The sequence below is a fragment of the Rosa rugosa genome, chromosome 6 (genome assembly GCF_958449725.1).
Source record: "Rosa rugosa chromosome 6, drRosRugo1.1, whole genome shotgun sequence".
Classification (NCBI taxonomy): domain Eukaryota; kingdom Viridiplantae; phylum Streptophyta; class Magnoliopsida; order Rosales; family Rosaceae; genus Rosa; species Rosa rugosa.
The window spans coordinates 51,686,688-51,710,970 of record NC_084825.1 but is presented as its reverse complement, the minus strand read 5'-3'; the positions used below and the strand labels follow the sequence as shown (position 1 = coordinate 51,710,970).

General features: G+C 38.4%; 2 protein-coding genes and 1 long non-coding RNA gene across 3 annotated transcripts; 2 read left to right on the top strand and 1 right to left on the bottom strand.

The window, feature by feature from the left end:
• Window positions 1-3,703: 3,703 nt before the first annotated feature.
• Window positions 3,704-6,035, bottom strand: LOC133714031 (scarecrow-like protein 8). The gene has a single exon (XM_062140044.1). The coding sequence runs from the start codon at window positions 5,789-5,791 to the stop codon at window positions 3,791-3,793; it is 2,001 nt and encodes a 666-aa protein (XP_061996028.1). The 5' UTR covers window positions 5,792-6,035; the 3' UTR covers window positions 3,704-3,790.
• Window positions 6,036-18,991: 12,956 nt separating this feature from the next.
• Window positions 18,992-20,296, top strand: LOC133713957 (uncharacterized). The gene is made up of 3 exons (XR_009848368.1): window positions 18,992-19,196; window positions 19,295-19,503; window positions 19,589-20,296. It is a non-coding gene; the product is annotated as an uncharacterized LOC133713957 (long non-coding RNA).
• A 944-nt stretch (window positions 20,297-21,240) lies between these two features.
• Window positions 21,241-23,769, top strand: LOC133717206 (protein DETOXIFICATION 35-like). Its single transcript, XM_062143880.1, has 7 exons — window positions 21,241-21,699; window positions 21,979-22,604; window positions 22,693-22,749; window positions 22,846-23,084; window positions 23,178-23,296; window positions 23,385-23,471; window positions 23,560-23,769. The coding sequence occupies exons 1-7, from the start codon at window positions 21,403-21,405 to the stop codon at window positions 23,635-23,637; spliced, it is 1,503 nt and encodes a 500-aa protein (XP_061999864.1). The 5' UTR covers window positions 21,241-21,402; the 3' UTR covers window positions 23,638-23,769.
• Window positions 23,770-24,283: the final 514 nt, after the last annotated feature.

Genomic DNA, 24,283 nt, shown 5'->3' with positions numbered 1-24,283 from the left:
CAATTCTATCCAAAATTGGAGGGATCTTGAGCGAGCATTCCATGACCGATTCCACAAGGCAGAGTAGAACATACCGGTAGCTGAGTTGGCTAAATCATTTCAGACGGCCAATGAGACCGCTCAAGAGTATATAGGGAGATTTAAACTCCTAAGAGCCAGATGCAAAGCGCAGTTACCAGAATCCGAGTTTGTAGAGATGGAATTGGCGGGACTTGGTTTCGAGTTCAGGAAAAAGTTTGAAGGTCTAATATTCAGAGAACTTTACCAACTTGAATCTAGAGTCATAAGATACGATGCAATTTTGAGAGAGGAAGTGCAGAAAAGTCTTGCTTCAAAAGACACATACTACACTACTCAGGCCGTAGGCGCGACCCATATTGAGGAGTGGAGTAGCGATGAAGATATGGCCGAAATTAATTTGGCTGAGCTTACTGTGAATCGACCTTTTGTATGCAAGGCTTTAGAGAAGACGAAGTCAGTTGCACGTTCACTACACGACACTTATAAATCTCCACCACGCACGTATTCGTTTGACATTCGCAAGGCTGATTTGATCTTTGATCAACTTTTAGCCGCGAAGTTAATTAAATTATCTGCTGGACATGTTTTGCCATCTGTTGAACAAATGGAAGGAAGAATGTTTTGTAAGTTTCATAATTCCTGGAAGCATTCGACTAATAATTGTGTTATCTTTCGTGATGTTGTGCAGGACTTAATCAATCAAGGAAAGCTCAAGTTCCCTGACGAGTCAAGTTATACAATGAAGGTGGATAGTAACCCTTTCCAGCTGCCAAAGTGAATATGATTAGTGCTGGGGTTCCCATGGCGGCAGCCGACATGAGTGCAAAGCAGAAGGACCTTTCTATGGCTGAAGGAGTGATGGTGGGTTCAATCAAGCTTTCTCTTTCTAAGTTAACAACTGCTCAAGTCCCTGTGGCTGCAATTCTATGCAGAAGGTGCCAGAAGGAGGTTGGTCTTGATAAAATTTTGCAACTAAAGACTCATAGCAACGATAGAGTCAGGGAGAATGAACCAAGTTATTATAGAAGACGTGGAGAAGAGCACTCCAAGCCAGGAGAGAGACCAGTAGCTACAAAGCTTGAGCCAAAGCCCGTCCGTAGAAAGCATTGTTATGATAACCCTCCTTGTGGCAATGGAATGAGGGAAGTTTCTCCAATAGATTTGGGCCAAACTGATCGAGGAAAGATGAGATCTCAACTAGAATACCGCCGAACCAAACGCACTGGTTGGATTGGTAGAAATACCACTCAAAGTAACAGAGGCGATAGAGAATATGGTTAAAGAATGTTACAAACATACAAACCTCCAATTACTTATGATAGTAGATGGTATGGCAGAATCTCTAGAGACCACCGCATTGCACCTTTGTCTAAAACTCAAAAACGTCGACATCAACGGGAACTTGCCTTGGCCAGAAGATTGGAAATGGTGGGACAGGATCAAGAGATACAAAAGAAGCTTGAGGAGCGAAGGACCGTGGTTGAACAGTTGAATGACCGCAGCTAGTGAAGAGCCGCGGCTGGAGAAGGAACAGCCGCAACTGGCGAAGGGCCGCAATTAAATGGCCGTAGCAAGTGAAGGACCACGGCTAGCGAATAACAGCAGATGTATGGCCACGACATAACAAAATACCATGTTTGAATTGAACCATGGTTAAATGGCCATAGAGTAATGAGCTTAGAAACATGCCAAATATTGAGAGATGTCAGCAACATTAGGCAAGAAGCGTATAGAGTATACCTTGCCAATTAAGCCTATAATATTATCCTTTAGTCCCTTCACCACTCGGCATCTATGCCGAAGTTCAAGGGATTGGGGCAGGCTCTGTTTGAATTCAAATTTTGCAAGCCCTACATGGAAGACAAGTGGGTAGGGCCCACAACAAATTTGGCATAGAACCGCGGTTAAACGGTTAAATAGCCGCGACCTAACGAAAAACCACTGTGAGTGACCGCGGCATGATGAATGTTAGCAACGCTTATAATAGAGCGTGTTCCTTGCCAAGTGAATTTTTTCAAAATAGTCTTTTAGTCCCTTAACCATTCAGCGTCTATGCCAAAGCTCAAGGGAGTATGAGGGACTCTGTTTGAACCTAAAATTGGCAATGTCCACATGGCACACAGAGTCAAAAATTGACACGTGAGTCTTAGGTGAAATAGGTTCCTCATGCCCTCTTATTTGTGTCGAATCCGATCATTACAATATCTTCTTAACAAAGTCTTAGCTAACCCATCATTAGTATCGATTTCTAATGACACGGTGTTTCGTCCTAAGTCCTAACCCGTTTGGAATCTAGCCGTCACAAAATAAGACGTTTGGACGACGCCAGTCCCCTTCTCTTTCTAGCGACATTGACATTACTCTTCGACCTCACTTTTGGGTGACACAACTGTGATATTTGATATTTCTGCCCATCAACTCCAAACCTCTCATAATTACCCTCATATTTATTTTGGGCATACATCATAAATTGTATAATTCATTTTTTCTCATTACCTCATTTACTATGGTAATTAATTGCGATTCAGAATGTGGCATGGGATGTAACACCTCTTTGGAATATCATAAATATCATTTGCTTTTACGGCTTACGTCAGTTTAATGTAAATATATTTATGAGGCATACTCCCACACCAGCATAACTGTTTACAGTCTGCCATGACTGAATATGATTCCATCGTGATAAAAGGTAAAACCAAACACGCCATAGTGTCTACCATGCACCACTTAAATGCAATTTATGATTGTTTACCTTATTTACATACGACATTGCACAATTTATCCATTCGTGTCTCTTTCTTTAACTATGTCTTTAATGATGGGCATCTAAGCCTATTGTATGACAGATTATTGCCCAACAAATAAAAATGAGCAAGTGCCTCAATTTCAATTCAGATCTAGGTTACAAAAATGCTCGTTGAAATTCATTTACATACCAACAAAATTTGTTTAATCATAGCATAACGAATTACTTATACGATACCCGTCAATCGTGTTTATCACATCAAAATAAGAACGGACATTAAATTGAAGAATATATCACAGAAAAACCAAACCTATCAAATGTCAACTTCACGTTGAGTTCCGATTGTCTTATCATTTCGTGTTAAAACTTATATAAACCTGATTTTCCGCATTAAGCAAGCGGAGGATATTTATTCTTATATAAAAGGAATTCCCAAATGAAGAAAAGTGCCCCACTTCTATATGTATTTGAAGTACGATTCATTATAACATTGCCACATAAAGTAGAAGAAAAAGACAGCATGACATATCTGTCCACCCCAAAATTCATAAATTTCCAAGAGAATTATACTATTATTAACAAACACGAGAGAAATTACAAAGCAACAAATTTCTGTCAATAAGCTCAACATTGCCCTAGCAATATTGCCCAGTCGGAACACGCCACGTTCGAAAGCAAAATAGCTTAAACTACAAAAAAAAATACAAGAAGAAAAAAAGAAAAAAAACCGAAAAGGGAAATTAGTGGAGCCCCTCCATGGTGGGTACCAAACGCAACGTTTCGCACGCCCTAAGAAACGAAAATAATAAATGCAATGCGAACAGGCACAAGAATTTTCTAGGAATCCAAACACGCATTTTTATTGGTGCGTTTGGTGGGGAAATTGGATTTTTTTCCCTTCCCTTTTTCCATTTTCTCAGGAAAGCAAAGCTTCGATAATAAAAAGGAGTATTTTTATAACAATTAATAATATTCGAGAGAAAATGATTAAAAAAAAAAAAAACGGAATGGGAGTGAGTGAAGTTAACGCCAAGCTGATGCGACAGTGAGAGTGCGGCTTTTCCAACCGAAGCAAACGGCTCCGTTTTCTTCTTTGACGGTGAAGCCCGGGTGGACTCGGTTGCCCGAACAGAGTCGATGGCCTAACGACTCGGTCATGCTTTGGCTCATTCTCCTTAACTCGAACCCAGCCATTCCCATGCGGGCCCGCCACTTCCCAAACACTTCACATCTTTCAACGCGGTCCCTCCCTTCGCAAGCGACCGAGTTCGCGAGCTTGCGACTCAGCGCCTCCTCCGCTTTGACTCGGTCCTGGTGGTCATTCGCCACCGCCTCGACCGAGTCCATCAGGGCCCCGTAATACGCGCACGACTCGTTCACGCGCGCCATGAATGGAGCGGTGTTGGTGTTGAGCTCTTGTTCGACCAGCGTTACCACGCGCGGGGCGAGTCCCTTCACGCGCCGCAGGAGCTCGTCTCGGGGGTTGTCCGTGGAGACGCTCTCGTCCGGCATGCTGTACAATTTGAAAGCGAAGTTCACGGCGATCGGCTCGTCCGGTTCGCATCCCAGCGATTCCCGGTTCAGCTCGCTCAGCTTCTGACTCACAACGTTGAATTCAAGACCCACACCCAATTTCTTCGCCATTTGGCTCAGATTCTGACGGACTGACCTCAACCTGTCCTCGCCGCCATTATCAGGAACGGTGGTGATTTTGACGACGGAGGATTTCCCATTCGGGCGCGTGGAGAGCTCGTGCAGGAGGTGCCTGTACTGAAAGCCCTGCCCAATATCGAAGTCAATCACATGGACCTTATTGGTCGTCGACTGGTCCGCTAATGTGGCTTCCAGAATTGCCAGGTTAGCGGCTATGAAACCGAGGCGGAAGCAAGGTATGAGCTCGTAGAGACACTGGGTCGACCCGGCGTGTTCCTGGGTAAAAAGCTCCGACACCTGCGGCGGATTATCCACCGGGTTGACCCGCGACTTCAACGCCGAAGCCATGAACTCAAGCAGCCTCTGCTCCGAATTGGGTCTCGGGTTCGTGACCTGGGCCAGGCGCGTGAGGATCTCAGCCGCGGCCTCGGATTTCCCTTCTGAAATGGCCGATGCGGCCTCCATCAGCGACTGCTTTGAACACGTCAGAGTCGCCGGAGACGCCACCGAGGAGGATGAAGACGACGACGAAGTGGGCGACGGCGAGACCGGCTTCTGGGTCGTCTGATTCGGACCGATCAGATTCTGTATCGTCTCGGACCACTCGCTGTTGGTCTTAGTAATAACCGAAACGGCGTCGCCTCCTTCCTCCTCCTCATCGTTATCATCGAGGAGCTGCTTCTCCAATTCCTGTAGCCTGTGGTCAATCATCTTCTTCTCAGAATCAACAGACGAAACCGGGTTATTCATCTTCTTCTCAGACTCGATCGCCGAAACCGGAACCCGGTTCTGAACAATCTGATTCTGAAGAGGCTGCACAGTGTTGTTATGGTTGACGTAAGGCGATGAGGATGCCTGAAACATCGGGTTAATTACCGGTTGCGGCCGGAGCTGTTGAAGAAGGGGCAACCTATATCGCTGCGAAAACATGGAGGATGTTGTGGAAGAAGTGTTGGAATTCTCCGAACCTGTATATGACGAGGCAGATGAAAAGTCAATTGGTGACAGAGGCGAGATTGGGGAGGCGTGTTGGAAATTTGAGTGCTGATAATTGGCTGTAGTTTTGGGCTTGAGCGACCGCAGATAGATATTTTGCTGGTTAGTCAGATTCTGCTGGTAGGGGTTTTGGTGCTGTTGATATTGATACTCGGCCAGAGACCTTTTTCCGATGAGCCCGGCTGTATTGTGGTGCAGATTCTGCGTTTGGCGACCGATCTGAGGACCAGTGGGGTCCATGAACAGCCCCGGAAGCTGGGATCGTTGGTACTGAGGCTGTGAAGGGTGGTTGCTCATGGTGCTGCCGATCGATCTCCCTCCTCCGGCGTAAAAATCCGGCAGACCCTGATTGCCGGAATTGAACCCTGATTGCATTTTGAGATAGTCTCGCAAGTGAAAAAAGGGCTCAAAAGAGGTGATGGGTGGTGTTGGGGTAACGCATGGGATTTGAAGTCAGGAATTGAATTTTGGGTAATGAATGAGAAAAAAAATGGAAATATAACCGAGGCAGATTCCAACCAGAGCTCTTCAGCTTTGCCCTGGGTTTCGGTTTTTGGGTGTGTCCCTCTTTATATTTTTAAAACCTGAAAAAACCTCCCTGCCTCTGCGCGTCTACATAAGCCGTCGTTTTTGCAACGTTGGATCAGGTCTTTCTCTCTGTTTATGACAATCGAAGGATCGTTGATCCACGTAAGTTACGCTTTAAAGTACCCACATTCAATTTCGGACGAAAGGATCGTCACCGTTTTTCCCACAGCGCGTGGAGACACGGTCCAATAAAAGTCAGAGCGTGCCGACACGCGGTTATTGGGAAGGTGCGGTTGGTATTTTCGCTTGAGTGAATGAGATGATCTTTATTCGGCTGTGATCATCTGACAGGACAGTTACGAACTATTCCAAAAGGCCATCGACACGAGCCCGGAAAATGCAATCCAGAGCACCACGAAAGCGACGTCTCATCCACGTGTAGCGAATGGGAATACGCTGTGAGGCGAGGCCGGGTGACAGCACCGTCAGTTTTGATATTTCGCTCCGCTGGTTCGCGGATTCGAAATTCTAGTAGCTGGTTTGTCTTAACAGACGATTCCCGGTTGACTTAAAAAGATCTACTGACACGAGCCGGTTGCAGGTGGTTTACGTGGGAATGGGAAACCCTAAAATTGTCTACGTCGCTCAGCCCCAACCATTAGAATATTTTGGCTCCGACCTATTTACGAAATTTAACGAAAAATTCAATATCCATTAACTTTGTGCCTCTTGCTTAGAAAATACGTGGTAGCGGTAAACTAATAATTAAATGCTGAAGGTCGAAATGAAGTGTAAATTCATACGTTCTAAGATGCTCTTCGAACAAAAACTAACAACTTTAAAATTAATGAAATATGTTCCTCCATAAATTATAATAATCTTTTGCAACATACGTGACAAGTGATGTTATGTGTAGTTTTATTATATGCTTTTATTAAGTTCTCACAAAACTTCGAGAATATTGTCGTGCCACACAGGGATTGGAAAATCGATAATTGTAATGATAATGCTTTTAAAATAACGGTTTCTTAATATATTAATATTAAGTATCGACTGCGGCAATGTCATGAATTCAGATATTTTGGATAACGAATAAAATTAATTTACGTTATTAACTGAAAATACAAGCGAACTTGATCTGGTACTACCAGTTTCTTAATTCACAACTTGAGATTTATGGTCGAATTTTAACTACATTGTTTTTTCCTATAAATTAATTTTCTGATGCAATATGGTATGTAACATGCATGTTGCATCATGAATTCATGATACACGTGAAAATGACATCACATATGCATAGAGAATGTGATTTGTGTTGTGATTCAGTTGTGTTTTGTAAGGCTTCAACTTGAAATCTAGCTACCTTCCTTTTTATATATAGAAGTATTCATAACGCTACCCAACCGCAATCCAATTTCTTTAACATGAAGTTTGCCATTTTCGTTTAACTTGATGCTAGCTTTCTCTCTCAAGTCTCAACCGATCCGTTCTTTAAAGTTTAAACTGCTTCGTGTAAACGAAAGAGAGAGAAGCATTACACTTAAATTGTTGTTTGGATATGGCGGATCAAACATGGATATAACGATTAATTGTTTATAGAGATGGAAGGGAATTTCTTTCATTCTATTAATGTTTCTATTTATTGTGTAACTGACAATTGACAGAAGTGGTTTTTAGTGGATATAAATATATAGTACATGCATGGGAGAAGGGACATTCACCATAATTTTTTTGTACCCAACCTTTAGGTTTTTTAGGTGCATCCATTTAAAGACGAGTGGTTGTTGAACATATAGTTAGGTTTTCATTTCATGTAGTAAATCATCCAACTATATTAGCGTCACTACTATTTTTTCAGGTCAAAAACATTGAAATTAACATTTGTTGTTCAATGAAACACAACAAAAAACCACAACACAGGCCATTTGATAGTGTGCAAATGAGTTCATTATTATTTTATTCACGAACCAAACGACGTAGAAATATTATCTTCTTACTACGATCATAATTTCATTTCTTAAAGAAAAATAGATGTATAGAAACAACTTGAAATTATGTCAAAAGATCATTAGCAAGGAATCTAAATTTGAGAATCGTAAGTGGCCGAAGGAGATTCTTATATGTATGATCATGTTGATAGGCTAGTCCCTTTAATTAGTTGTCTTGATTAGCGAGGTGCGTCTATGTTCCCTATTCTTTCGACTATCATGCTTATTCATGGTTGTTAGAATTTTTAGCAGTAATATGTATTATTTAAAAATTTAAATTTAGGAATAAACACTAAGAAGCGGAAAAACTGTATTATTTTCACTAAAGATGAATAAAGTTACACTTTCTTATTGGAAACAGATGCCATGGAGCTTCAGAGGCAACTGGGCTCGCTCTCTACCACTAATACTTCTGCACTTGGTCGTTTATATGATGATCTGAGCTTAATGCTGGAGGATCTAGGTAATGTGAGGATAGTTCATATTAATAGGAAGGCAGATATGGTTGCCCATCTGATGGCGGCACATGGGAATGCCTTGGTGCAGGATAGATTTTACTTTTCTACTCCTAGTTTTCTTATGGCTGCTGTAGCAGCTGACCTCTCTTCTTTGTAATCATTTTTATTTCAATAAAGGGCTTACCTCCTTGTTTTCTTATATAATAGTAAATAATAAATTGGAATATACGACTTTTCTTTCTATCACCGAATTCATACCAATGTGGTTTTATATAGCTCAAAGAATAGCCTCACATAGGATGCTGAAAACCGAGGGTATTATAAGGGCGCTAAAGCCTCCTATCGTACCCCCACTCAAAAGAAAGTAGAACAACATCAGCATGTTGATCATAAAAGAATCCATTAGTTATAATATGAACACACCCTTGTTTATTTGGCTTAAATACTAAGCTATTACCATACATACTTGGAGCATCTTTCTGATCATAATGATAAAATTCACACATTTCGTCCTGAATTAAACTATATTTTATTTTGATTCTCGTTTTGGTTGGTCATGTTTTGTCTGAATTATTTCTTAGCAAACACCGACTCGAAGGATAAAGTCTTAGAACGAAAGTATTTGACCTCCAAAACGCCGCAGCCAATTACAAAATCATACTCTAAGACAATTTAAATTACGTAACTGATCCCCTCACACTTGGACGAGGTAAGAGATGAGGTCAACTACTATGCTTTTAACAATTAGAAATCCATAATAAAATAAGATCAAGGATCTTAATCTCATCGATCTTACTCATTAACTAAAGGAAAAACAACTATTTTCTCTTTTGAAAGGTGTCTTCTTACAACCTTTTAATGGGAATTTGAAATAACAGATGTCATGTAGAATTGATTCCATGAATAAAAGAAAAGCTATGATGTAAGATCGCTATAAGGGTCAATTTTTTAGGGGAGTTTAGTGAAGCAAATGTTTTTCTGAAGCCTTGAATTTAAGTTTTTTTGATAAAAGAACTACTTTTATAATAACTAAATACTCTTAAATGAAAAACTGATAGATAATCTCAATTTTGTTACTGTTTACTAACCGTATACGCAATGTAGTGATTTTTAATGATTTATATAAACGTTTTTAATTGAAAAATATCAAATCCGAACCTGTGATACTATTATAAAATCTACGCAATATAATTTTTGTGATGCAAAAATTACCGTGTACCGGCTCACTTGGTGTGAAAACTACTAAATAGGAAATCCTCATGGTGCTGAACTACTTTACATTTCATCAAAAGGTTGCGTGCGGGAAAGAAAGCATGACAATTTGGTCTAGCAACTAAAACCATGCAGACCCTTAACAAAAAATCTTAATGCCTCCAGACACGTGTCACGCACACAACCTATCTGCCACTTGTCCCTTGCCTAACTCAACTCCCATGTACCATATATATTCTCTAAAAAAAAAAAATGTACCATATAAATTTACACCCGAATAAAAACTCTGCAACATTCGAAATATCCAAAACCCTAACCCCAATTCTCTCTCTACCCTTCTATATTATATTACCATTAATAGTTGTCCCATAACAACTTTTTCTTTTTTCTCCCTATCCAACCCACCACCCACCCCCGCTACCTAAGGGCAACTCCAACCATAGGCACCATTTGGGGGTGCTATTCTCATTTTAGCACCCCCTTGTTACACTATTCATATAGGACTCAATTCTCATCTCCAACCATTAGACCTATATGGGGTGTTATTTTCACTATTATTGATTAAAATATAATATAAGTATAATATAAAACGTTCAGACAAAAAAAAAAAAAAAAAAAGGCCAAAATCGGACCGTCCATATTCAAACTGGAGCGATCTCAGCCGTCCATTTAGTGACCGTTGGGTGTGCCAACGGTCGGCAGCAGACAGCGCTGGCATCGCGGGGCCCACTGCAGCAGACGAAAGCAGGTGCATTTTCTCTCTCCAGCGCAGGTTGGCGCGTCTTCCTCCTCCCCTGTTCTCCCTTCTGCGCGTGCTGCACACCCAAGGCTTCCAGCGCGTCAAGCCGCATATTGGGCTGGGTCATCAGAAGCTGTGGTCCCGGGCAACAGTGATCAGTCTTGGTCTTGGATTTGTCTCAAATATGAGACTACAAATGAGACCAAGTGCCATAATTATAGAACCAGATCCACCAAAAACACAAGGTTGGAGAAGAAAAGTCTTATAATTGGCAAAATATAGGTTTGGCACCACAAGGTTGGAGTTGCCCTAAACCATAAACTAATGGCACCCGGAGGGCAAAACCGTAATCTCATGCGCCTACTTTAAATTTAGGAGTTGGTGGAGCTAACGGAGCAAGGAGGAAGGGCAGTCACTCATAACTCGTGGAGGCGGAGGGCGTTTCGGTCATTTGACCGTTTGGCGTGGGGGCGCTGTTTTGGTTTACGATTCCTACTCGGAATCCAAATCGGCGCCGACTGCATGAGGATTTGGATTTGAGGATGAGGTTAGGGGGCGCGCACGCGCGGGTGGTGTCGAGTGAGGCGCACGCGATATATCCACTGCCACACGAAAGCCACACTCTTTTCCCATTGGTCGTAGAGCTCACAGCTAATAGAAGAAGAAGAAGAAGAAGCTAACCTGTCTTCTCGATATGATGGGGTTTAGGGTTTTGTTTATGCTTGGAAATCAATTCTCAACCGATTCAATGTCTCTAAGATCGAACAACTAAGATTGTGTGTGTATTGACCCAGAAAAAAGATTGTGTTCGGATATTCACGTGTGACCAAAAATAAATAGTGTGATAGATTTTTTTTAGGTGAAACTGTTAAATGAATAGCAATTAGAATTAAATTTTAGATAATGAAATACAGTTGGACGGGTTTGAGAATGATAAGGTTTAAACGGACTGGCATGACCACTACTAATTAAGCATGTTAGGTTAGCTACAAGGACAAACACAGATTAACTAAGCTTGAAATATCTTTATCATAGAAATCTCGCAATCGTAAAATATATATTTTCATTCTCAATAAATTTACGGATCACGATTAGGCCGTCTGAATTGTATAACAATACATGAACGATTAGTTTTGCAAGAATATGCACATGTATAATAACTGTGTATGATCAACTTTCGTGTTGCATGCATGGTCTTGCCACATTCTTACTTTTGGTGCATGTTCAATTAATAGATTAATATCATCTTGATCACCACCACTAAGTATGGTATGATAGCAAGTGTATTGTTATTAATATCTATTTAAGTACATGAGCATAACTTGGGGAGGAAAGATCACGTGCAAGTGTGTGTGACAACTTGAAATATATGGTTATATTATTCGTTTCATACTTCCCCTTTAACTCAGGATCACCATATTTTAAATTCGAGGTCATATGATGGCAAATTTATTCATTTTCATTGTTAAATAATCGGATTCAAGTAGTCACATTCACACACTATACCATAACTATATGTCTAAATCCATCCTATATATCAAGTGACATCTTTTTTTCATTTATTCATTTATTTTTATTGAGAAAACTAGCCGTAAAGTCATGTGCAAGTTGAAAGGGGGAAAAGAGATATTGAGCAATTGGGTCCAAAATTTGGTTAATTAATTATATGTTGAGAAATTTAAGTATGTCTTGGTCCAATGTCATGACCAAAACAGAGAAATTAAGCACCACATTTGTTTAATGTCACAACCCAAAATCTTAATCCCCATGATGGTGGCTGAATTAGACCACTTGTGGTACCTATTACAATTTCCACGTACCACGCGGTTTATGAGAACACGAGCATTTTTAAATTGGAGCCTGATTTTATCATCAATCTTGGTGTGAAATGTGTTGGGGTTCTTGGGCTGATTGCGCTTGTTCACAACAAGGAAATTCATTGCCTATTAATTTTTTTTAATAGATAAATTGTAAACTATACAAGGTAATATATTGTGTGTACGATTGGCTACTACTCATCTATCTTTGAAATAGTTGGAGTCAAAAGTTAAACTCTAACAACATTGTCGTAATGGTGATCGAGGAGCACTACACTATTTTCAGACTTTTGGAAACCAATATGTTGTAATATCAGTCATAACGTCGTTTATCCCATAGAGTTTATCTCTCACACATGCTTGAGATTTAGAGCTCACTTCTACTGTTTTGCATCTTAGAACTAAACTCAAAATCGACTACAATTTTCTGCTTGACCATAACTTTACACTCTTGAAATTCTAAATCATAAAAGAAACAAAATAAATATAGGGCTAAATAGTAAATACTGGTTATTACCCTGTGGTTTAGGTCCAAAATCAATTCAGTCCATGGACTTCTAATTTTATCAAAAACACCCCTGCAATTTCAATTTTGATATAATAGGTCCAATCTGTTAGTCTTTCCGATAATTGAGTCATTTAACTTGTTGACGTGGCTCATATATGACCTATGTTTTATGATGTGGTGTTAAGGTGGCATGCATAGTCAATTTAGGAGTGGGTCTCACTATTAGAAATCTATCAAATAAAAAGTTTTTCATCAAATAATCCAACTATAAGTTGAATCCATAGCAAAATATTAACGAATTAGACCTATTATATTAAAATTGAAAGTACAAGGGTGTTTTTGATGAAATTAGAAGTCCAGAGACTGAATTGATTTTGGACCGTAGTAACCAGGGCCGGTCCTGACATTTTGGAGGTCTGAGGCAAATAATTAAAATGTGGCCTCTTATTTTTATATATATATATATAAATTGAATCCCTACATTAATAGTAATGCAAAAAAAAAAAAAATTCTATTCCAAAATAATTTTTCTCTTAGAAGTTGAAAAAATAAAAAAGAACAAAATATATTTAATTACAAAAGAAACCAATGAAAAACAAAGGGCAAATACATTAGTATTCAATTCCAAAATATTCTTTCCATAGAAGCTGGAAAAAGAAGGAACAAAAAACGTTTAATTACAAATAAATTAATTAAGGAAAAAAAAAGAGACCACTACGACTCGAACCTTGGTGCTGGCGTGCTGCAAACAGCAGCAAAACTCTATCACCGCTGCACTAGCGCGGCTCCATTGTTTGATATGGGCGAAAGTAAAATATATAATTATACAACATATATATGTAAAAATTAAAAAAAAAAAAATTTGGCGGAGGCCCGCCGGAGAGCGGTGACCTGAGGCGGCTGCCTCAGGTAGCAGCCCTCAGGGCCGGCCTTAGTAGTAACCAGTATTTAGCCCATAAATATAACAAATGAATATTGAATTGGACCGTGTCGTTGATTATTATCAGAAAGTCGAACTCGTAAACCTTAAGGGCCCGTTCGGTATCATTTTGCGATACTGTTTTTTGTTTTATGAATTCAAAAATTTATGAATTTGCGTTCGGTGCATTAAACTTGAAAAACAAGGAAAATAAATTTTAGGAAACAATTCAGGAACTATGAATAAATATGGGAAATGACTTTTTGACGTTTTCATTGTTTCCTGAAAACAACTTGCCCTACAATTAGAGAAAGTGATTAATTTTTTTTACTTTTAAGCACATAGATCCACAAACTCTTCTCCTCACTTTTGATCTTTCTCTCTTTCTTTCCCACAATTTCCATTGAGACTTATCATCTCTTCTCATGATCTCATCTACTTTATATGTTGTTTGAACTTTCTTCTTCCCTGTTTTTTTCAATCAATTGAAACTTGCAGAATTATGCAATAGAGAAGAATGAAGGATTTAGAAAATCCCTCTTTCACGTGTCAGATCTAATTTATACGGATGATTTAGGGTGAAAGCTTCGGTATTGTATGCTTCAATATAATTGGATTATCTCATGGGCAAGAGGAATTAACAACTAAGGTTGAGACATTTGATTGAATTATCTTTTTGAACTAAAGATTCAAGAGCTTGCAACTTCATATGATATATTTTATAAACAAATTTGAGGGATTTGATTCTTCTTGTTCAATCTCCTTCACAATACTCTGTTTCTTTTCTCATAACAACCAATAAAGGATTCATAATCAATACAAACAAAATAGTCAATTTTTCATGATTACTGAGGAAAAACTAAACAGAATGCTATAGATATGTTTTTTTTTAAATGATAGATATGTTTTGATATTTCAAGTTTTGAAATACTTGTACCGAACATGTATTTACATCTTAAAAACTTGTAGTTTAATTCCCCATTTTCATTCTACAATCCAGTATTACAAAAATAATTTCATAAAACGTTATAAGACACACCCTAAGATTCTATACTTGGTAGTTGGTATTCCATCTTAAGATTCTATATTTGGATATCATGTTTATTTTTTCCTTTACCTTGTATTAGACTATTAGGCCCCGTTTGGATGGCAGAAAATCATGGTATAGAATGAGAATTAATTTCATTTTCCATTCAGACGTGTCGTTTGGTTGTAATTAAAGATTGGAAATGAAATAAAAAATAAGATTTGACTGGAAATTGACTCCCTCATAAAGCTTGAATAGAATTATCTAGTCAGGGGTGGTATTCTATTTCCATTTCCCACTGTCAAAAGCAAAATTACATTAATTATCCCTCTAAAAATTTATATTCCCCACCAATATTCCTTATAAATTGATGTACTTTAATTAGTAAGAGGGCATTATTGAAAATTATAATTTCATATTTCATTCTTATGACTTACCAAACACTACAATAGAAATGAAAAACTAATTCCAAAATTTAATTTCTAGTAATATTCCAAACACTCACATGGAAATACCAAAACATATTCCATTCCATATCCGTCTGGAAAGGAAAATAAATCATTTTCCAATTTTGACATTCCTGCGAACCAAACGGGCCTTAGTGGCTTATCAGAGCTATTTAATAAAACCCGTGGGCTGCCATTGTTTACACTTTAAACAAATAGGGTGAAATAGCTGTCGTCGGTTCATCCCGTTCGGTCTGCTTTTTGGCCGTTATAATTCTCGTTAACGTGTCGTTGTTTTGTTCAGACCTCGGGGAAGCCACCTGTACCTCTTCTCTTCTCTACCTTGTCTGTAGACAATCAAAACCAGCTCAACCCTTCACATAACCGGCTATAGCCAGTGAATAGGTGATCTTGAGCCTTAATCTCTATTAAATATTTTTTTGTGTCTAATTATTATTAAGTTGCTTGCTTGTATGTCGTATTTATTGATTTTTTGTAAAGTTATATGTTTTTTTTTTCTTTTTTGTAAAGTTATATGTGAAAACTGCAAGGAAGGATCAAATTGAACAGCGTTATGTTTTTTTTTTTTTACTTTAATACATTAATCAATGAATTATTATGTGGATTATATGATGAGGATTATGTGGAAAATTTGGTTACTTAATATAGTTTTGCTTATTGCGGTTGTCTATTGGGCATTGTGTGGAGGGTATGCATATCCCCTAATAACCTTTGGTTGATATGATTTGACCAGTTTTGTTGAACCACTAGTAATATTTTTCTTATTTTAGAATGATTCATTGTTCAATGGACAGCTACTTTACATTAAGAAAAAACATGTAATAATATTAACCATTGGACACCATAAACAAATGCAAATTTTTCTTATTTTCCATCTGCTTTACTTTGTATTAAAAAAGAACAAATGTAACAACTTTTCTTATTATGGAAACGAGTTGGTTTTGTGTTTCGGTCTTGGCTTTAGGTTTTCAGTTGCTTGAGTTTGAATCAACTAATCAAGGGTAGTTTGCCTCCCTAGAGAGTAGCAACTTGAATAAGGTGAAATACATAATAAAACACTTTATCAATTACTTTCGTGTCTTTTAAACCATAGTCCCATTAAATAGTTCCTGTTGTAGCTTGAGTCACATTATAAATTAATTTATGTCGAATTTAACATGAACTAGTAATTGTTTCTTAAAATTTTTTCTTGTAAATTATGGTTGGACCTATAAAAATATGACCTACTTTTTGTCTCTTTTCAGACACTAATACAAGTCATTTATAGTAAAACGGATATGACGGAAGCAGCATAATGTTGTATTCTTCACTCATAATCTCAAACAAATGATAAATACGTACAATGATAGGAAAGGGGTAACATTGCTAGAAATAAACAGTGTCTTCAAACAACAAGATAATTAAAAATAAATACCTCACCTAAACAACCAAAATAAAACTTTTGAAACTGGCTAGAACACTAAAGAACGAGCTAGTTGCCTAGCTGGTATCAACAACTGGTGTATCACGGTTGCTCTTTCGATCTAGCATTGATATTTCTATAGGTTCTTCTTCTTCTTCTTCTTCTGACTGTAGAGATTCAAAAACTAAAATGAGTAAAATCAGAAAGCTGATAAGCTGCACCAAGTGTATCGATAAGGATCTTATAAAGAAATACAAGCATGTAAATTTGGAATTGCTCTATGCTTGGAACTATTCATAATAAGTATTCGGTATAATTGCCTTAAGGAATTAATTTTCATGCATTACAGTTTTCCGTATTTTCTTCTTCTATAAGCATCGCTAAGTAAAAATAAACACCGTACAAAAAGCAGTATAAATAAAATTTTTCCGTATCTTCTTCTTCTATAAGCATCTTAGCCTGGCTCAGGGATGGTTGATGGCGGAGTGCGGTTGCGACGCCTAGCTCAGGGATGGTTGTTTTGTGCTGATGCAGGTTGCGGCGGTGACGGGGCGGATTGGGAAGACGCGAGTCCGGCGATGTAGGTCGGACGGAACTTGGTTGGACGGTGATGTACGACGGGGATGGGAGAGAAGGGGGACTGGCCCTAATTAGCATGACGGGCTTGGAGCAATTTCCCTTGGTGGACTATTCTATTGGGCCGCGAACTGTTGGGTTGGGGTTCTGCCCTAGTCCATTACTATTTGGGCTAGGGTTTAGGCCCTTGGCCCAACCCTATGTTTTTAGTTTTATCTAAATTCAATAATTTCCTTATATTAAGAACTTAGATCTTTAGCGCCTCCGGCGTAATATCAAATGAGGATCTCCGCTATCTTTACGATCTGAAATGTATAATGAGTGGGTCTATTTCTACGTACCACTGTGGGTACTACCACTATCTTCTTGTCTGTCTATGTCCTTAAATGACAGCGGAAGATATACCACTATTCTGGCTTATGATGAATATACTATTTCGCCATGTGGGCTAGCTTGATTAAAAAAAAAAAAAAAAACATTTTAGCCTGTGCATCAGGTCTTTGTTCTAACTGAGCAATAACGAATGAATACAATGTTTAAACATAAAAAACAACATATAAGAAATGGTGGTAATAATATCAAATAAATTTCAATAAGAAAAAGAAAATAAGAAAAGTTACTGTTAAGGCAAACAACTTAAAATGTTCACGCTCTTGTTCTATCTGAGCAAGAATGAATTTAAGTTGTACACATATAAACAACCCAAAACATATTGTGGACAAACAATTCAGATATGCTAGGAAAAAGAAAAAGTAGTGTGTGTGTCTATATATATATATGCATGTTTCAAGGTAAACATGAATATATATAGATAGCTCCGGTTGTCTGGGAGGTTAATTGGCATCCTCCTATAATTGGGTGGGTCAAGATCAATACTGACGGAGCATGGAAGCATGAGACAAGCAAGGGGGGTTATGGAGCAATTTTCAGGGATTATAGAGGTGGCTTTCTTGGAGCTTTTGCTTCTAATATTGATATTCCTAGCTCCGTGGCGGCAGAGGTTATGGCGGTTATTAAGGCAATTGAGATAGCTTGGGTTCGTGATTGGAAGCATATTTGGTTAGAAGTAGACTCCTCCTTGATACTTGATTATTTTCGTAATTCTTCTCTTGTGCCTTGGAATCTTCGAATTCAGTGGAATAATTGTTTGTTCAAAACCTCTATGATGACATTTCGGTCTTCTCACATCTTCCATGAAGGGAACAAAGTTGCAGATGCTTTAGCAAACTATGGTTCATCATCTTCTGAAATGGTGTGGTGGGATTCACCTCCTTCATTTATCCTTTTGCACTACGAGAATGATCGTCGGGGTCTTCCTCAATTTTGTTTTCGTTAACTAGCTAGAATTTCATTATGCTTGTTTTTTGGATTGGGAGGTTTAGGTTTTTGGTCCCCCTCCTTTGTATTCTTTTTTCTTTTATCTCATGGAGTGATAGAGAGGTTCCTCCTCTTCTATTTCTCTCATTACCAAAAAAAAAAAAAAAGGTAAACATGAATATCAACATTACCAATATATGCATGAGAAAATGAGACAACGAATTAAGAAAAAGGAAAAGAAAAGGGAGAAGAAGAAAATTATCAATTGCTTTTCAAAAATGAAGCTAGTACGAGCAACAATGGAAATGAGGTCGATACCATCGTGCTTTCCATCTTCCTTCTTTGCAAACATAAACTGCTCCACTGATGAAATATCACCCAACAGAAATGTTCCTTCACTTGCCTTATTTGCCTTATTTATAATAGAAAACAGACTTTAACAGTTATGGGAAAGCTAGAAGATTTAGATTCAACAATATCCTGCAAAAAAAAAAAAAAAAGACAAACATTAATTAACAGAAAAAACGAAGTGGTTCCGAATTTTGAAGTAGTTAAAAGTGGAGTTTCGAAATCACAAACACAGGAATATCCCTTTACCAAGAGGAGGGAAGCAGCAATCAAATAATTACTATCGCTGTCTCGATTTTGACGCTCACTAGCAAGACAAATTTTCTGAGTAAATTCTTCCAAGTCCTCCTTGACAGAAGGACCAGGAAGTCTGGAACTTTGACTTCAGCTATAATCGCACCACCATCGACACAGAGAACTTCTTTTTGTTGTTCAAGCGAGAGCGTATGAAACTTTTGTACCTTGAGAACTGAGGTGAATCCCCGCCTATAGGCTTATAAACCCCAATGCTACCATTAAACTCAGCTTGTGAATCGGACAAATCTTACTTGACTGATTGTTTCTTGTCTCAGTTGGACTAGCAAGGTACATGTTCCCCATGGAAGCAATGGTTGTAATGGATATTACTCAACTTGATGAATCGAAACTTCAGCATTTCCATTAGCCTGCCTGAGCCCGAATAATCTCGCTGCTTCCCAGAGAACGACTGTGGACTTGAACGAGGCACCCTTCAAGATTAAGGAAGAACACCTTGCCAGAGTAAGAGCACTATGCCGATCTGGTAAGAATCAGTCTCTCACAAATCAATCACGAAATCTTCACATTTAGCTTCATAGACTTACTAGTCCTCTTATATTTGTGAACAGTGGAAATTGGGAAACGATTCTTTCCTCGTTGTTCAGAAGTACTGAACAAGATCATGGATGGCGATGACATGTCACAGCTTACATACACGGGGGATGACACAACAGAAGTAAGGCTCTCAAAGAGAAAAAGGTACATGGAAATCCAAGAAGTACTAAGTAAGGCTTTTGAGGAAGATAAATAGGAAATTGATCTTTCTAGAATGTCATCATCCTCATCTTCTACATCGATCAGTAAGAGTAGTGAGGACTAAGCTCACCATCGATTAACATTTGAAACAAACTTGAAAGAATGGAAGGTGCTGAAACTTATTGTCATTCTGTATGTTCACTCTTGGCTTCTTCTTCATCTTTTTCAAGATCATAATTCTGTATTGCATAGGATTGTATGAAGAGTGGTAATCAAGTTTTCTTGTTATATCCTCTCAATGCATAGATGGATATACTAGAGGTATTTCTATATGTATCCATCAAATGAGTTTGCAAATTAAGATGCATAAGAAATAGAAGGAAGAAAAAGAAATAGTGTAAAGAAATTGTACTGTTCCAAAATTCCTCTAGTTTTTCTTTGGTGCTAGTAGAACCAATTGCCTTCCTATCTTTTGCATGTTTCAATTTGTTATGTCTGTTGTAGTTGATGGGTGAAAGAAAAGTTGCAGGACATGACTGTCAATATATACTCTAAGCTCTCTCAAGTCGTGGAACTAAAGGTCTCTATTGTTTGGTTTCATAACCAGTTCAGAAGATGCCCGGCCCTGCATAAGAGAAAAAGTAAATTAAAACGACCTATTCATAAATAGAAGTCATGGATTGGATCTCAATGCTTGTGTAACAGATGTTTTTCATCCACAAATGCAAGAAGGAATTCAATTAAACTTCACACTTACCTTTAATACAGATATTAGAATTAAGCTGAGAAGGAACATAAAACTTACAGTGAAAAAAAAAAAAGGGCCTGTAAGATCAGCTTGAAGTTGAACTTGAACTCATCGAAACCTTTCGTAAGGGAAAGGCAAACTTTAAAACCCTAAAAGCACAATTAGAGTTGAGAAAATTCCATATAGAAACCACCATTATTCTATCGTAACGTTTAAGTTTCTTTCCATAATCGGCCGGTAAATCTTTTTCCCATTAATGCGAATAGTTAATTATGAATTTACAAAACTCACTAAGATTGTTATTGGTTACAAAGTTAAAAGTTAAAACTATTCTATCCCCCATCTTCACCAGTATGGCCATGCCGTCCAAATAAACCAAGCAGTCAACCTAATTGTTCTTTACCTAACGAAGATATACCTCCCGTAAATCTTCTTCGATCTATTAAGTAGTTGCTTTTTTTAATCGTTGTCTTCTAATAAAAACAAATTTTTTTCTTGTTGAAGTTGAAGGTGAGAATTGCAAGGAAAGATACTAATAGTCCTCTCTTCATATTGTAGATTATCTTATAAGGTTTGGCTTGAATATTAGTTGAGACTGCTAGTTCTTCAGACTGAAGCTTCACTAGAAGCAACAGCTTGAATGATTCCTCCAGCAGCCTCCTAATTTGACCATCCTTAACCCCACCTTGTTGTCCTATTCCCTAATTCCTCAGTTTAGCACCTAAATTCTTCTGGTGTTCCATGCGTCTCATATATAGGTATGTGTAGGCCTTGGAATAATCCAAACAGCTAAATAATTGTCCCTAACTCCAAAAGCAGTAAACAACTAAATGGTTGACTAAGAAGTATAATGCAAGTCTACATTTTGTTGTCCTCAAGTTGCTTCACCAAGTATATATAGTCAAGGTGCCAAACCTCAGGCCTTCATAGAGGGACTCAATGGAGGAGCCATTACTCGACGCAGCTGCTGCAAATTCCGAGTTCAACCACAAGGCTTTGTGGGGTGATGGCAAAGAAGACTACAAGCCGGTGAGGAGCTTTCCTGAGTTTCGGTCTATGTTTTGGATAGAGACAGTGAAGCTTTGGAAACTAGCAGGTCCTTCAATTATCGGATTATTGGCCATGTATGGGACAAATGCCATCATCAGCGTGTTTGCTGGTCATATTGGAACCATTGAGCTCTCCGCGATCTCCATTTCTCTCTCCGTCATTTCCACCTTCTCTTACGGATTCTTGGTTAATTTCATTCCCTCAATTATTTCCTTTTCTTTTAATTATAGTACCGTACTAAAACATAACATATTACTTTCAATCTGGATTAACAGTCTAGCATGTTTGAATGCACAATTCAGATTAACAATCTAGCATGTTTTGTTATGTTGTCACACTGTGGATCGATGTTGATTTGAATCATTGATACGATTGCATCTTGTTTTAATGTGTGGATTTTATTGATAGTTTGACACCAAAACAATATACTGAAAAAAATTAATTTGTTGATGAAACAAACTGCAGCTCGGCATGGGGAGTGCTTTGGAGACCTTGGCTGGACAGGCGTTTGGTGCAGGACAGATTCATATGCTTGGGATATACATGCAGCGCTCATGTATAGTCCTACTTGTAACTTGCTTCCTCCTGTTGCCATTTTACATCTTTGCCACTCCCATTTTAAAGTTATTAGGCCAAGAAGATGACATAGCCGATCTCGCTGGAGAGTTCACACTGCAAATAATTCCTCAGTTGTTCTCACTTGCCATTAACTTTCCTGCTCAGAAGTTCCTTCAGGCTCAGAGAAAGCTCAAAGTCATGACGTGGATTTCGGTGGTGGCGTTGCTCATACACGTTGGGCTACTTTTCTTCTTCATTTTTGGGTTAGATTGGGGTACCTTAGGTGCAGCTGTGGCATATAATATTACCAGATGGGGCATTGCAATTGCTCAAGTTGTATATATTATGGTCTGGTGCAATGAGGGTTGGACTGGGTTTTCATGGTTGGCATTCAAGGATATGTGGTCCTTTGTTAGGCTTTCAATTGCCTCTGCTGTCATGCTTTGCCTTGAGATATGGTACTTCATGAGTATGATGCTTCTTACTGGCAACCTAAACGATGCAGTTCTAGCAGTTAGTTCCCTTTCTATTTGGTAATGCCACCTTAGTTGAACGATTTTTTGTCCTCTTAACGTAAGCGTTACCAAACTGCCCCTAACTTCTTTGGTCGTTCTGTTTTAGCCTCAACATTAACGGGTGGGAAATAATGCTGTTTGTTGGAATAAATGTTGCTATAAGGTGAGTCAGCATTGAATTTCAGTTTTGAATTCACATTCCTATGGTTATATATATGTTCCCATATTTCTTAACAATTTTATTTTTAAACTTGTGCAGTGTTCGAGTATCGAATGAGCTTGGCTTAGGACGCCCAAGAGCGGCCAAATATGCAGTCTATGTGACAGTATTTCAGTCTTTCCTAATAGGGATTCTTTTCATGATTCTTATCTTGTTATTCAAAGATAGCTTCTCTGCACTTTTTACTACTGACAAGGAGCTGCAACAAGCGGTTGCACACCTAGCATACCTTCTCGGCGCAACTATGTTGCTCAACAGTGTCCAGCCAGTAATATCAGGTATGATCACTCGATGTTGTCAGTGTCATATAAGCTAGAGATCAAAATATGTGCATCTTGTGATGATGCTAATGCTTTTACTTGTTGTTGAAGGTGTTGCGGTTGGCGGTGGATGGCAGGCAACCGTGGCATATATAAACTTGGGTTGTTACTACATTTTTGGAATTCCTCTCGGATACTTGCTTAGTCACGTCGCAGATTTCGGAGTGATGGTATTTTACACATTATTGACTTCAAAGTACTTACTACCATTTCCGATCTTCACCAGTGTACATGAATTCTTTCATTTGATCAATGCAGGGACTTTGGGGGGGTATGATATGTGGAACTGCTCTTCAGACATTACTTCTTTTATTTGTGCTTTACAAAACCAACTGGAACAAAGAGGTAACCAGAAGTACTGTTTATTTCGCATATTAACAAAGAAAAAACTCTATGCATCCTTAACCAAATTAACGAGAAACCTAATCTGCAGGTGGAGCAAGCATCAACACGCGTGCAGAAGTGGGGATTAGATAACAAAACAGAGACTACAGCTGAAAGTGCTATATGAACTCTAGATCAGCTGCCTTATTTTCTGTCTGTTGATCCATTTCTCAATGTAATACACGTTAGCCACTTCTGTATATCGAGATATCAATGCAAATTTGTGGCTCGCCAAGAATAAGATCGATCTTGAATGGAATTTTATGAGATTTCATCCCTAACAACTTGAACATGTAAACAAGAATGCCTAACACTAAAAAATTGAAGACTTCCAGAAAAGAATATACACTGAGATCTATATGCCATTTTAGTTAAAATCTGATCTGTCGGCAAAGTTATGATCTTCTTGGTCTCGATATGTTCGGTTACAACTTCAACTAGATGGAAATTCACCAACTATGAGTATGAAGTATCTTCGCCAAACAGATTGATATGATGATCCTCATTTCCTAACGAGTTGGGGAGCCCTCCCTACTCTTCCAATTCTAGCACAGTAGCGCTACGTAATGCTCCTAGCCTCCTACAAGTGATAGGTTCTTACAAAAATCCAATTTATTTGCTAAAATGAAGGTTGGGTACGTTGTTTATACTTTATAGTACTTTTTAATATTTCAATCTGATGATGATCATAGTCTTAATGGCAAATGTAATTGCCATACAACAGACATACAATTGTTCAAGTTTCCTACTTTTAATATTTCAATCTGATGATG

Excerpts from the sequence above, each read along its gene's own strand:
- LOC133714031 (XM_062140044.1), bottom strand. The coding sequence starts at position 5,791 with ATGCAATCAGGGTTCAATTCCGGCAATCAGGGTCTGCCGGATTTTTAC.
- LOC133717206 (XM_062143880.1), top strand. The coding sequence starts at position 21,403 with ATGGAGGAGCCATTACTCGACGCAGCTGCTGCAAATTCCGAGTTCAAC. Across the intron at positions 22,605-22,692 it reads GTTAGTTCCCTTTCTATTTG|CCTCAACATTAACGGGTGGG; the intron begins GTAATGCCACCT and ends GTTCTGTTTTAG. Across the intron at positions 22,750-22,845 it reads GGAATAAATGTTGCTATAAG|TGTTCGAGTATCGAATGAGC; the intron begins GTGAGTCAGCAT and ends AAACTTGTGCAG.